The 12,509-nt window shown below is 43.3% G+C and overlaps 2 protein-coding genes across 4 annotated transcripts in view; one reads left to right on the forward strand and one right to left on the reverse strand.

Annotated features, from left to right (window-relative positions):
- Positions 1-4,090: 4,090 nt before the first annotated feature.
- The window catches only part of lft1 (lefty1), a 9,094-nt gene continuing 675 nt past the window's right edge, over positions 4,091-12,509 (reverse strand). Inside the window, exons 1-5 of the mRNA XM_063223616.1 lie at positions 12,133-12,509; positions 5,596-5,881; positions 5,110-5,353; positions 4,755-4,994; positions 4,091-4,628 (exon numbers count right to left, since the gene is read on the reverse strand). The exon at positions 12,133-12,509 is cut by the window's right edge and continues 675 nt beyond it. Of these exons, the coding sequence (XP_063079686.1) occupies positions 4,304-4,628; positions 4,755-4,994; positions 5,110-5,353; positions 5,596-5,881; positions 12,133-12,213 (1,176 nt within the window). The 5' untranslated portion in view covers positions 12,214-12,509 and the 3' untranslated portion in view covers positions 4,091-4,303. The remainder of the gene's footprint in view (positions 4,629-4,754; positions 4,995-5,109; positions 5,354-5,595; positions 5,882-12,132) is intronic.
- The window catches only part of cdc42bpab (CDC42 binding protein kinase alpha (DMPK-like) b), a 152,660-nt gene continuing 150,843 nt past the window's right edge, over positions 10,693-12,509 (forward strand). For 2 of the 3 annotated variants that reach the window (XM_063223612.1, XM_063223613.1), the window contains exon 1: positions 10,693-11,706. In XM_063223612.1, the coding sequence (XP_063079682.1) occupies positions 11,529-11,706 (178 nt within the window). In that variant the 5' untranslated portion in view covers positions 10,693-11,528. The remainder of the gene's footprint in view (positions 11,707-12,509) is intronic. The other variant, XM_063223611.1, reaches the window with a different exon arrangement.

Below are 12,509 nucleotides of genomic sequence, written 5' to 3' on the forward strand. Positions count from 1 at the left end.
TGGCTGGTGGTGACTGATTTGATTTGTCCATTCTCTTTATTTTAATTGTAAAATCCCAATAAAATTCAAAGATGTTAACAAGTCTTTGAAGGAAGGACCACTCCTCTCTGGCCCCTGTGTCCCCACGTTAACCTGCTGTATGGGGATGGATGGGGTGTGTGTGGGGTTACCTGTCGGAGAAGTCTCCCCTCCCCCACTTAAGAGTGGGTTTTTGAACATTCTATAAAAAGAATGTGTTCTAGAACAATGCAAGATTCTAAAATTCCAAATTGTATTGAATGATGCCCAGAATTGTATAGAACTTTCACTGCCCAAACATTCCCGTCACACCAGTGTGACGGTACACTCTTTTTAAAGGTTAATGCCACCAAACGGGGAGGACGACGCCCCAAATCAGCCAGTGTTTGATCAAAGTGCCGTCAAGACACTAGTAAACTCTATACCAGTATAAATGGTGTAAAGCGAGCAAAAAGAATTATGCTTGACCGTGAGGGATATGCAGATGGCAACATGTTTCTTTCACTCATGACTAAGGCATCCTACTACTGTTTTTAAAAGTGATGTGTTTTCTATGTATTTATCTCAGGAGTCACTATATTTAAAAAAATAATAATGTAGACCAGGCTTGAAATTAGAATCTTGACTGCTTTCAGAAATTCACAAGCTAATTTATTTGGAAACACTTGAAGGTAATGCAGCAGAGTTCGTTGTGTACGCTGTAAACATCATAAGGTTTTCTTGAATCCTCAGTTGTTCTGGGAGACCCCTGAAAAGTTATCTGATATTGTAGCTGCTCGAAAGAACGGCAATATTTTCTAAAGGCTTCCTCCACAGATGCGACCCATTTGATTGCAACTGTGTAGGGGAGCTTTGAGGAACCTTTGAGTACCCCAAGAACCTATAGGGGTTCCTCTGGGAAGTTCTGGGGTCCCCAATCAACCTGCCAGGGCCGCCGCTAGGCAAAAGCAGAGTAAGCAGAGCGCCTAGGGCCTCAACCACTCTGCCTCCAAAATTGAGATTCGATTCTGGCCCGGGTCCTATGCCGACCCTTCCCCATTTCTCTCTCCCAAAACGTTTTCCTGTCACTTATAAAGCCTAAAAAAAGATTTTTTAAAAATTCTTCAAAAAATAGATTATAAATTGTAAGGGGGTCTCCTGACCCGTTATGTTTAGGGCCTCCAAAACCTTAGCAGCGGCCCTGGAATCAGCTGAGGGGTTTTTTTTTGTTTTGTTTTTTTGTTTTTTTTGAAGAATCTTCAAGATTTTTACAGTGTATTGCAGAAAACATGTAGTGGCTCACTTGGGAATGGCAGTGGTTTTTAAAAATAATTATAAAAACAGTAAAAATTAGATTTTGCCTCTCGAATGGCAGCCAGTGGCACAGACCCCCTAGATGTAGATGACAGTGGTGTTTCAGGGGGCAGATCATGAATGCAAACAGTTCCTCCAAGTTAGCCTTCTTTCCTCTGCCTTTGTTGTTAACTTGCCCAGCTTTATATTAAACATTTATGTAACATTTAAGCTACAAACACAAAATGAATCCTTGTGGTACGTGAAGAAATGTCTGTTTCTGAGATGGTTTGGCCAGTTTTAGTTTTTAGGTAGGTCACATGTTTTAAGTGATCGATGAATGTCAAATAAAAAGCAGACTAGGGGCCTATACTACAAAGCTGGTTTAGGATAAGTTAAGGTTAAGTTAAGAGGTAAATCATCTAATAGAAGAGTCTGGAGTCTCTGTTTTCTAGAAAATGAGGACTCCAGTCTCTTCTATTAGATGCTTTACCTCTTAACTTAACCAGGTTGGCTCCTGAACCAGCTTTGTAGTATAGGCCCCAAGATCTGAGTCACCTGCACAGACAGAGGAAAGGAGAAATGGCTTGCGCATCATACGATCCCACGACCTCATCCTGAGGCTTAGAACCCATGGGTTTTGGGAATGGACACAGAGTACATAATCTACCATTCCATACAAGTTTAGCCAAACACTCCCTTTAGGTTCCTAGAGAATGATAAATGTCTTTTTTCTCAAATGTATATGTCCTCTTATTGATGTGTATGATGTGACAAAAGAGAATGGAAAGTATTTGCATTTTAAAGGTTTATGTGGTCTGCAGCAGCTTTTGATTTTTGTATTTGCACAAATGACTAAGTACATAGGTAGTGTTTTTTCTTTTTTTTTCTTTTGTTGAATTCCAAGATGTTACTATCTGTGGTATGAAAAGCATAAATGCGCCCATGCATGGGTAGCCTATTGTATGACCCATTCAATGATATTTGTGTTTGCAGATACAGTGCAATGGCTATTTAAGGACTGCACTACGTTGTTATCAGGACTCCAAATTAACTGCAGCATGCTGGCTAAATTTCAGTTTGGCTGGTGGAAAAGACCAACTCACCAGCCATTTTGACCCATTAGTGAGTGTGTTTGGCTAGTAATATTAACATCTACTACTAGTCATTTTGGTTGGTGGTGATGAAAATTGTTAATTTAGAGTCCTGATTGTTTTGAAGATAACCAAGTGTTCGTATTTGAAGCTGTACTTGTTTCCATTTCAAACAAAACAAAATAACCGACAGGGTGGTGATCAACCCTCCTCTCCATGGCAGCTATTTTTATATGACAATACACAGAGGCCAGTTTTCAGATATACACCTTCACATTGACCTAGTCATGTTTTTCCAAAGTGACAAAGGCTTTCAATAACATAACATGACACACACAGGAGCAGAGTTGTACAAAGTAGAAGTACTTTAACATGTGTAATTACAACACTGGTAGTATGATATAGCAAAGATGAAAGAAACCATGTAATATCACACCACAGGTGTTGTAATTACATCTGCAAGAGTACTTCTACTTCTACATCCCATTCTACTTCCCACATTTAGTATACAGCCATGTAAATCCTCTCTTTAATCTTAACCGCAAAAGGGCTCAGTTGTCATACAACAGTGTATTGCCGGCATTACATTCTACTTGCATCGCTTCATCTGTAATCTTTTTATACTTTAATACTCTTATCCAAAGCAGCCTGCAGATATAGCTCTCCTTTTTTGCCATGATGTGGCATATTGCCTGCAGTACCATGTTGGAAACTGGGCTCAGATTTAATGCACAACTGAATTATGTCTTTGAAGTGAGCCCATTGCGATATGCAGTGTTACTTTGAAATGAAATGTCATCTGTTCAAGACGGCCAGGTTTCTGTGTTGTTTTTTTTGCCTGCAATTAATTCAGTTAACTCAACGAGCTTCAATATTCAGGACATGTAGAGCTGTGTGTGTTTTTGTCTTTTTCTTAAAATGATCAGCGACTATTCAGAGTAATATGCTTTTCTAAAGGTGTGTTATTGATGCATAGGCTATTTCTCGGTTAAACTGTATCTTTGGAACAACAGCGTCTCGCAGACAACACAATAAACAGGCGGTCTGATCACGTGTCAAGTGCTGGAATTCTTTTCTGAACTATCTGTCTCTCATGATCAGACGATTGTCTGAAACGTTTGCTTGTTAACCTTGTGGTCATTAAAGCCTTACTTCGTCTGGTGTGAAAATATCAACAGAAATCACTCAATGTGTCTAACGGGTCGTTCAAATACAACATTTGGTCTTTAAATGTCTTGACCAGTCAGCATTCTGGCCGCCAAACATAAAGTTGGTAGCCTATTATTGTTAGGCTCAATAGTCTAACAATTAAAATAAATGAGCTATGCGTTTTGCCGAGTTTTCAAGTCCATTTGCAAATGTCATTGTTGTTTGACTAGCCTATTAGGCCTACTCTTTGCCAAATAGCATAGTGACTCGCCAGACAGCCATAGGCCCTACGTTGATTCGTGTGGCCCTTGGTGGATTCCCTGTGGAGTAGGCTATGCAAATCATTATTTGGTCAGCTAAAGTGTAGACAACTCGACTTAAGCAGTTGGGTCAGCAACTAAGTGTGAAACAATGTACGTTACAAATGAAGTATTAGAAATAATTTACATTCTCGCATCACCCCCAAAGTCCTAGGCCTAGGCCTACTCAATGAGGAAATAATAGCGTTTCAAAATGAAAAATAATTTATTTAAAAACATAGTGAAATATGTCTCAAATTCATACTATTTACAGGTCAAAAATATACTCTGAGTATCAGATATTTCCTTGTGGCCCCATTGGGTTTACAAAATGCACTCCTCTGACACGAATCTTCTTTATTTACAATGTTCAAGTGCTTTAGGATAAAGAAGTCCCCTGGCGGAATAATTCGTCTTCTGCCGTCCACCATAAAAGTACTTAAGGTTAGTCATAGTTCAAACGTCTCCACTTCAGACTACAGAGATGTTGTCCATTGCGCAGCCACACTTCTCCACGATCATATTAGGGAATTCTGCCACTTCGATCTCTGTGTAGTCGCCCTTTTTCACCAGGTACATCATTGGCAGAGGCGCGCTCTCCACCACGGCGCATTTCCTCTCTCCGTAACCGTAGTTGCGCTTCGGCTGTTTGCACGCGCCAGTGCACCGGAATGCCTGGTACCCTGCTGGTTCGATGACCCAGTACTGGGTCCACGTGAGGGCTCGGAAGTCAATGAAGTACTTTTCACGACAACAGGTTGGCTTGTCGGTGTTGGCTTCGCAGTCGCCACTTGCCCTGTAGTGCACAAGAGGAGACGTGTTAAAAAAAAATGCGACAGTCACAGACTACAACACGTTGACACTGCAGGAGTTACACTTTGCAGCTATGTCATAATTGGGCTTAGTGTAAATCGTGCCTTACCCAAATTCATCAAGGTTGAGTGTGTAGAGGACAAGCTCCGGTCGCACCATGGCGTTCTCGCTGGGGTCCTGAGTGGTAAAATGGACACCCTTTGCCATCTCCGCCGCGTAGCTGCCGGGTCTCTCGCCCTCTATCCACACCTCCAGGTGCATTGGGGTCTTCTGTTGCCTTTTCGACCAATAGTGCACAGCCTGAGTCACATCAAAGCTAATCCAGCCAGTCTCGTGGATGGGGATCAACCTGGTGAGATAATGAAAATGATTAATGATATGCATTTCAAAAAATAGCCTACACTTAAAACAGCCAATACGCAAATTGCGCACGGCGACAGTCAGGAAGCGTCTGCAACTCTTACCTTGAATCCACAACTGACGTTCTGTTGGAGCCGTTTTCCAGGACATCCACCCAATAGATGCTGACCCTGGCATTGTTTACTGGCCTGTGGTGCTTCCTTTCAGGCGTGTAACGTTTTCTTGGAACTGTTTTGTAGAGTTTGAGTTCGGCCATGGTGACCTCGCTGTTCTCTGGTATCCTTGCCTCCATGTCAAAGACTATCCGCTGACGAGTGGCATCGGAGTAAACGAAGTCACCTGAGATGTCTGAGAGAAAAGACACAGCGAAGCAAAATGTTAAGTCTTGCAAAGTTGCACGTAATATCCTGCGGTGTGGGTAGGGTATAGAATATACAGAGATGCTAGAATAGGCTCATTGCGCAGCTCCCCGAAGCGCAACAGAGCCTGCGCCTTGAACTATTCCCATTATGTACATTATATGGTCACTTAATACGCAACGAGGACATATTGGAGAGAAGCAGGTAAGTATGTTACAGAAGAGTATTTACCTGCATTCCCATGAATTCCTCTCAGGATTCCAGCAAGGCTTGGTAGCGCACGGCGCCGTCTCTTGTTGTGCAGTTTGAGCATGGAGAGGTACTTGTTCTTGATATGCGCTGGGATAACCAGGTTCTCCAAATCCCTCTTCTGGATCCTTGGCACCTCGTCGAGCCCCAGCTTCTGCAGCATCGCGTCCTTCATGTCCTCATGGGTGAAGCCCTCCACGATAACCAGAAGCGCGACGCACAGAGCGCACGATACCTGAAGAATTGCCATTGTGCTTTCCCTTGAGTCCTTGAGAGAGAGAAAGAGAGACGTGTAGAGTTGTGTCTTGTGGTATCCGATTCTGACAGTGTGACTCTGACGGTCGTTCAGCCAGTGCTTATATGCTCGCTACGCCCTACTCGTTCACACGTTGGCAGGGGGGCGGTTACCAACATCAGAGTGCATGTGCAACATGAAAGCCTTGTTTCACGGGCACATTAAGGCTGAATGCAGCAGTACAACCTACAGAATGATTATCATATCGATTTTCTCTGTAATGACAATAAATAATCCTCAAGAAATATCAAAGGATTTCCATGTCTACTAAAGAATAGGATGTGAAAATGTGTCATCCTTAAGATGATAGATTCAAACTTTGCTTTTAAAGTACAGTTCCTTTCCGCCCATGAAAGGACATGATTTATAAAGAATCATTTGCAATAATACAGAGCAATTGCTGACATTAATTTGTAAAGTTGAAAGTTGGCAATTCATTTTAAGTACCTTCCTCATCTGATGTAGGACTATGTACGGTATAGGCCTATATAGCCAGTTAACCAGATGATCCATAACTCTATATGGATTTACTATTGTAAACTTTATTGTCAACTCTTTTGTATTACTATTATTTTATAATTATTTTGTGAGAAAAGCCATTTCATTTTAAAACCTGACTCAGACACAGATATTTGAACAAGTGGTTCACGACAGCCGCTTCACATAAGCTCTCCTCTCCTCTCCTCTCCTCTCCTGTCTAGCTTGCATGTGTGTGTGTGTGACACCCTTGTCCTCTTTGTGTACATTCCCCTGCGTGCTTTAAGTCTAGTCCTGTCTGGCAAGGCTCTGTCAGACAGCTGAGTCCTGAGAGAGAGGGGGGTGGGGGGCACAAGCATGCCACTATAAGGACCAGACTGTACAGTTGTGTGTGTGTGTGTGTGTGTGTGTGTGCGTGCGTGCGTGCGTGTGTCTGTGTGTGTGTGTGTGTGTGTTGGGGGGCAGACTGTCAGTCATCCACCTCTGCAACAAGCATGAGGGGAGGGAGGGGGGGGGGGGGGGGGATGGGGCAAGGTTTAAGGGTGCATTAAGGTTGGGGGGTGGGATACACGTATTTGTGTATGCAACGATTTTTTGTATTATTATTCGTATGGGGAGGAGCAGTGGAGGTTGATAAAGCGCTGGGCAGATACATGGGGACATGGGGATTAAATGTTTATTGGCAATTCCGCCTCCCGGTGAGAGACCCCCCATACCCACCCACAGATTAAAATTATTAGCCAAACAGACAGTTAATCCAGGAGCCTGGTTTGGGCCAGCGGGGATGTGGATTGGGGAGCCTCTTCACAGCCTGGTGATTATCTGATGCCATTGCAGAGTTTGCTGCCCCCTTGTTTGGTCACACAAACATAAGAAGAGAAGAGGCACTCTTGGCACCGAGGGCCCAGTGTCTGCGGTTGTGTATTGGGTCTCTATTTGCCCCGAGATGTCAGACAGACCAAAGGAACACACAGGAAGGAAAGGCTGAGGACTTGGTGGACAACTGGAGAGTTATAGAGGAGAGCAGAGCACAGCAACTCCATACACCAAGGGTGGGAAAACTTTTTACATTCAAGGGGCCATTTTCAAAAAAAAAAAAAGAACTTATTTTTTTTATTGGCATTTTTGCCTTTATTTTGATAGGACAGTATGAGAGGTGACAGGAAGTGAGTGGGAGAGAGAGATGGGGAAGGCTCGGCGAATGACCCGGGCCGGAATTTAAGCCGGGCAGCCGGTGTAGCAGTGCAGTGCCCCCGCTGATTGAGCCATGGCTGGGCCCGCCACTTCAAATTTTGTAAAAAGTCCTCCAAGGGCCATACTATGAACACACATCAGGAGTTCCTCCTGCCTCGTTTAAAGGTGTAGATATTGAAGGTGGACACCTTTACAACAGACCCCATCTTCACTAGGTCCCCCGAAAACATAACTTCATTCTATTGCAAATGTAAATTCAAACATTTCTTTACAGACAATGTCATATTTCATGAATGAAACGTGAAACTGCATAACATTAAAACTATGTAGGGGGCCGGATAAGACGCACTCAAGGGCCGCAATCGTCCCTCGAGACATAGGTTCCCCACCCCTGACACAGTCAGACAGAGGAAGGTGCAGAAGTGAATTATAACTTCATAAAATGGGTCTAAATTTAAACACACACACACACACACACACACACACACACACACACACACACACACACACACACACACACACACACACACACACACACACACACACACACACACACACACGTTGAAAGGCTCAGAGGTTGGAATAGAAAATGAAAGGAACTGTCTACAAAGTAGACTATCACATATTTCAACAGTGTCAGTTTATATCTATGGGGCAATTCCTTCTCTTTGGAGATGAAAGACAACAAATGCTTTTGAACAACTGTTTTTAGATTTGTGAAATAATCTCATTACCATCGTATGTACTGTGCTATCTTTGTGCTGATTTCTGACCTGACAATATAATATAATATAATATAATATAATATAATATAATATAATATAATATAATATAATATAATATAATAGGATATAATAGGATATAATAGGATATAATATAATATGTTAATAACACTTCAATTACAGTACAGACCCCTGAATAGTAATACAAAAGAGACAGAAGACTGTGACTGATTCAAAAGTGGTTAAAAGACTGTGCAAGGGAGTCCTGACAGTCACATATTGGACAGCATAAATCTAATGCAGCCGAGGCCTAAGTTAACTAATAGGCCTACAGAAAACTATGACATGGAGAGTGGATTAAATGTAATACACTATAATGTATAAACATGCGTTTGCCTATTGATGTATCCCTAAACCCTATATTTAGTCTATTTCGAGATCAAAACAATTTTAAAAAAATCTGCGTTGAGTGTCTCTATTGGCCTTGTCTGTACTGCACAATACACATAATGCTTTATCTAGGACCTAGTGCATAGCAGGTCTGAAGCGTTATTGTGAACTATGGCGCAGTCGTCTTCCCTTCCCATGGCAATTAGTAACAGCTCCTTTGGTACAATCCTGGCAGTTCAAATCAAAGGACAGATACATCCTCCCAATCAACAACTCCCGCGTTAATTAGCACCTCGCAATAACATTAGAACGACTCCCCTAACTGAACGCTACTTTGGCGACGACTGTTGAGAAGTAGCCTACAGTATTTGAACATAGGAAGAACAGAGCTCCTGTAAAGGGGAATCTGGTGTGTTGTTGTCAATAATCAATCAATCAATCAATCAACCCACCAACCAATCAATCAATCATTCAATCAATATTTCAGAGTAGCCACAGAAACGTACTCCGCGTGGAATCCAAATATTTATTTTAATCTAGCACGCAGTCGTACCACAGGTTGACCCTAGCCTATGCATTGACAGTGGTTTGGCCGCTGTTGCTGTAAGCACGGTGACGCTGCAACTGTCACCAGCACGTATCCGCAGTCTCTGTGGTGCCATGTGAGGAAGATTTTTAGGGTGGCGCATTACACCAACATGCGGTTTGCCAAGCGGAGGCTACCGTCTGCGCATCATTATTAATCGTCATGTCAACTTCCTGCTGAAAGTCTCGTTATCCCAACTTCAAATATTTGAAGACATGAAAGACGCGTTTAGCACCTTATTAACCTTGGTGTGGCAGTTGTCAGATTGGGAGTGAGAGCTCGGCGGGTGTGATCACTAGTCACTACACCAGAGGAGTGGCTAAACACGCCAGTTGCTGTGACTATCGCCCTGCGGCTTTGATGCCACTAAACATTACAAGGAACCCCACGGAAACAATGACTAATTAATTAAATGACCAAAAGATAACTGGACATATATTACGCTGATTGATGCCTCATATAGTCTGCGTGAGTCCACAATAATGTCTGATGAAAATGAACAACACCAATCAACACACAATTCTTCCCAAATTTCAGATCCACTGTTCTTTTTCGCCTAATGGATCTGATCACTTTTTAAGTCATTGTAAAATGTGCAACCGCAAGACCTCGGTAATGGCTAATGTGTGGAGTCTAATTTTTGCTTTAGAGTTGTGGGGGGAATAGCTGTCGATCAGGTCAATTTCGCATTGCATGTCTCAGCCGGATGCACTCGACGTAGATGGCCGTAGGAGGGCGCCATTGTACAACTCAAAATGTGTCAGTCGCACTCGCCAAGAGAAAAGGAAGGGAACACGTCTGCAGCTGACTAGGCCTTCAACTGGAAAAAAAAAACCCACATTGATCCAATCTTGTGAATTGTATACACAGTTACAACCATTTCGACAAAACAATTGTAAATAAACATTAAATGTTTTTTATTATGGCAACGTGGCAAATGTCCATCCAGTCACAAATGTATTTTCCATGGATTAAATTAGCATCCTTATTAAATAATTACGCATAACGCATGCGTAATTACGCATAACGCACGAGTAATAACGCATGGATATTACGCATAACGAAAGACATTTTAACCTCTTAGGATAACAAGAAAGCGCAATAAGTGCAGCGATACATTGTGAGCTAAACCAGCATAGTCAAAAGTGAGGCCCTGTTTAAAACGAACATGCAACATGCACAACTCTTCAGTCTGTCACAGGGGAGCGATGTCGACCACATTCCTCAATGAACGAACACAGTTCCCGATCACCGACCACAGTTTCCATTCACACATTGCCAGTCCTTACACCCCTCCTCCCCCTAACTTCACCCCAAACCATACCCCCCCCCCCCCCCTCTCTCTCTCTCTCTGTAGCAGATGCTGTGACGGCGGTGTGTAGCCTACCGGCCGCCATGATGAGCTTGGATTTAGCCTGCAGCAGCAAGCTGGAGCTGAGACGCAAGCCACCGACCGGGGGAGGCTGGGAAAGGCAGCGTTCAGGATTGGAATGAGCCACAGATCTTTCTCTCTCTCTCTCTCTGGCGTTGCAAATGAGTGTGCCCCCAGACGACGACCCAACTGCATTCGACGTTGTGTAATTGTTATCCATGAAGATATTGTCCACGGCTGACCATTTTCAACTGGGGAACGGGGCTGGCGGATGATTTGCGAAGAATGGAATTTAGAGGAAGAAACTAGCTGGGCTAAGCCTTTCGTCCTCTGTAGTCTCAACAGAGGAGGGGCATTGGAGCTTTTGTAGCATTGCAGATCCTGAATTGATGCATTTTTTGGAGAACACATAATGGATATCCTCACATCGCAGAAAATCGGCAGATCCTTTTCAAATGCGTTTTAATACATATTGGTGTCCTTTTCGGGACATCTAGGAAAGGAGTTGAAAGACGAAAGGAAATACTACAAGCAACTCTGTTAGCTTAGAGCTCTACGTCAAAAATCCACCACCGGGCCGGGGCAGGGTCGACAATTGGGAAGTCTCTCTTCGGCCTCTCTGGAGTGGACATTAAGGGAAATGTACAGATAATGATGTGGCTCACACACATACTGCGTCCGCTGCTGATACATTAACACGGCGAGCGGTATGATTGATTTCCTTTAGCTCCACATCTCATCTCCGCTTCTCCTTGGAACTTTTTTTTTTGAACCTTCTGTTTCTGTCGCCGGCGTGGCTTTATCCCTGCAAAGCAAAGGCTTATAGTCTGTAAATATTAACACAATTCGCTACCTAGTCAACTTAAAACCATTTTAATCATGTCGGGGGAAGTCCGCTTGAAGAAATTGGAAAAACTGATTTTGGATGGCCCAGTTCAATCCAACGGCCAATGTATCAGCGTGGAAACATTACTGGATATACTTGTCTGCCTCTACGACGAATGTAGCAGCTCGCCGATCAGACGAGAGAAAAACATCCAAGAGTTTCTAGAATGGGGTAAGTGACATTTGGTTTTAACAAACCCGTGTCTTGCTGTTGAATGGTAAAATAAACAACACGTGACGTTGAGTGTCATAACCCTGTTTTCTCCTAAGGTTTTTCTCAGGCATAGGCTAGTCCTCCCAAGTCAATTGACTCTCCTCTTGGGTCGGTGGTGGGGTCTTGTTCAGGGGGATAATGTTATGGTATGCGGAAACGCTGTTGGGGTAACATTGTTGCAAATAGGCAATTCGTTTACCTGCTGGTTAGTAAAGTGACATGTTGTTATTATTCGCTCTTACGAGGAGCACACAGCGTGACCCATCCGCAAACGACAGCAAAGTATTTGGTTGTGCAGAAGAAAGCAACAGAAGAGAGAAACGGCAGAAGGTGACATCATTGCTGGACTGGTTTGTGCACGAATGTGGAATGCAACCGACTCACCTTTTTCAGGCCCTCGGCTGTGGCGCTGACAGGCAGCAAGGTAGAGACTGTGCCGCGCGAGCTGCCAAGAAATGACTTCATTTTGACATTTCCCGTGTTGACACGGGACACTAGAACTAGGCAGCCGCGCACGTAACCAACAGGGGTCTTGCAGCCCCCCAGACCCCAAGTCTAATAATCCCACCAAGCTCCCCGGGGCCTTTCACGTGTTGCATACTTTACTTTAGTTATTTACCTTTTCTTAATGTGGAAGTTGAATAAACATACTGAATATCGACCTACAAATGTGTTTAGCGTATGAATGTAAACCCTTCACGTTCACAAGACAACTCTGTTTTCAGCTTCCTTGTTAGAAATGCTTTTCCATGGATGCCACC

Source organism: Engraulis encrasicolus, chromosome 18 (assembly GCF_034702125.1).
Source record: "Engraulis encrasicolus isolate BLACKSEA-1 chromosome 18, IST_EnEncr_1.0, whole genome shotgun sequence".
Classification (NCBI taxonomy): domain Eukaryota; kingdom Metazoa; phylum Chordata; class Actinopteri; order Clupeiformes; family Engraulidae; genus Engraulis; species Engraulis encrasicolus.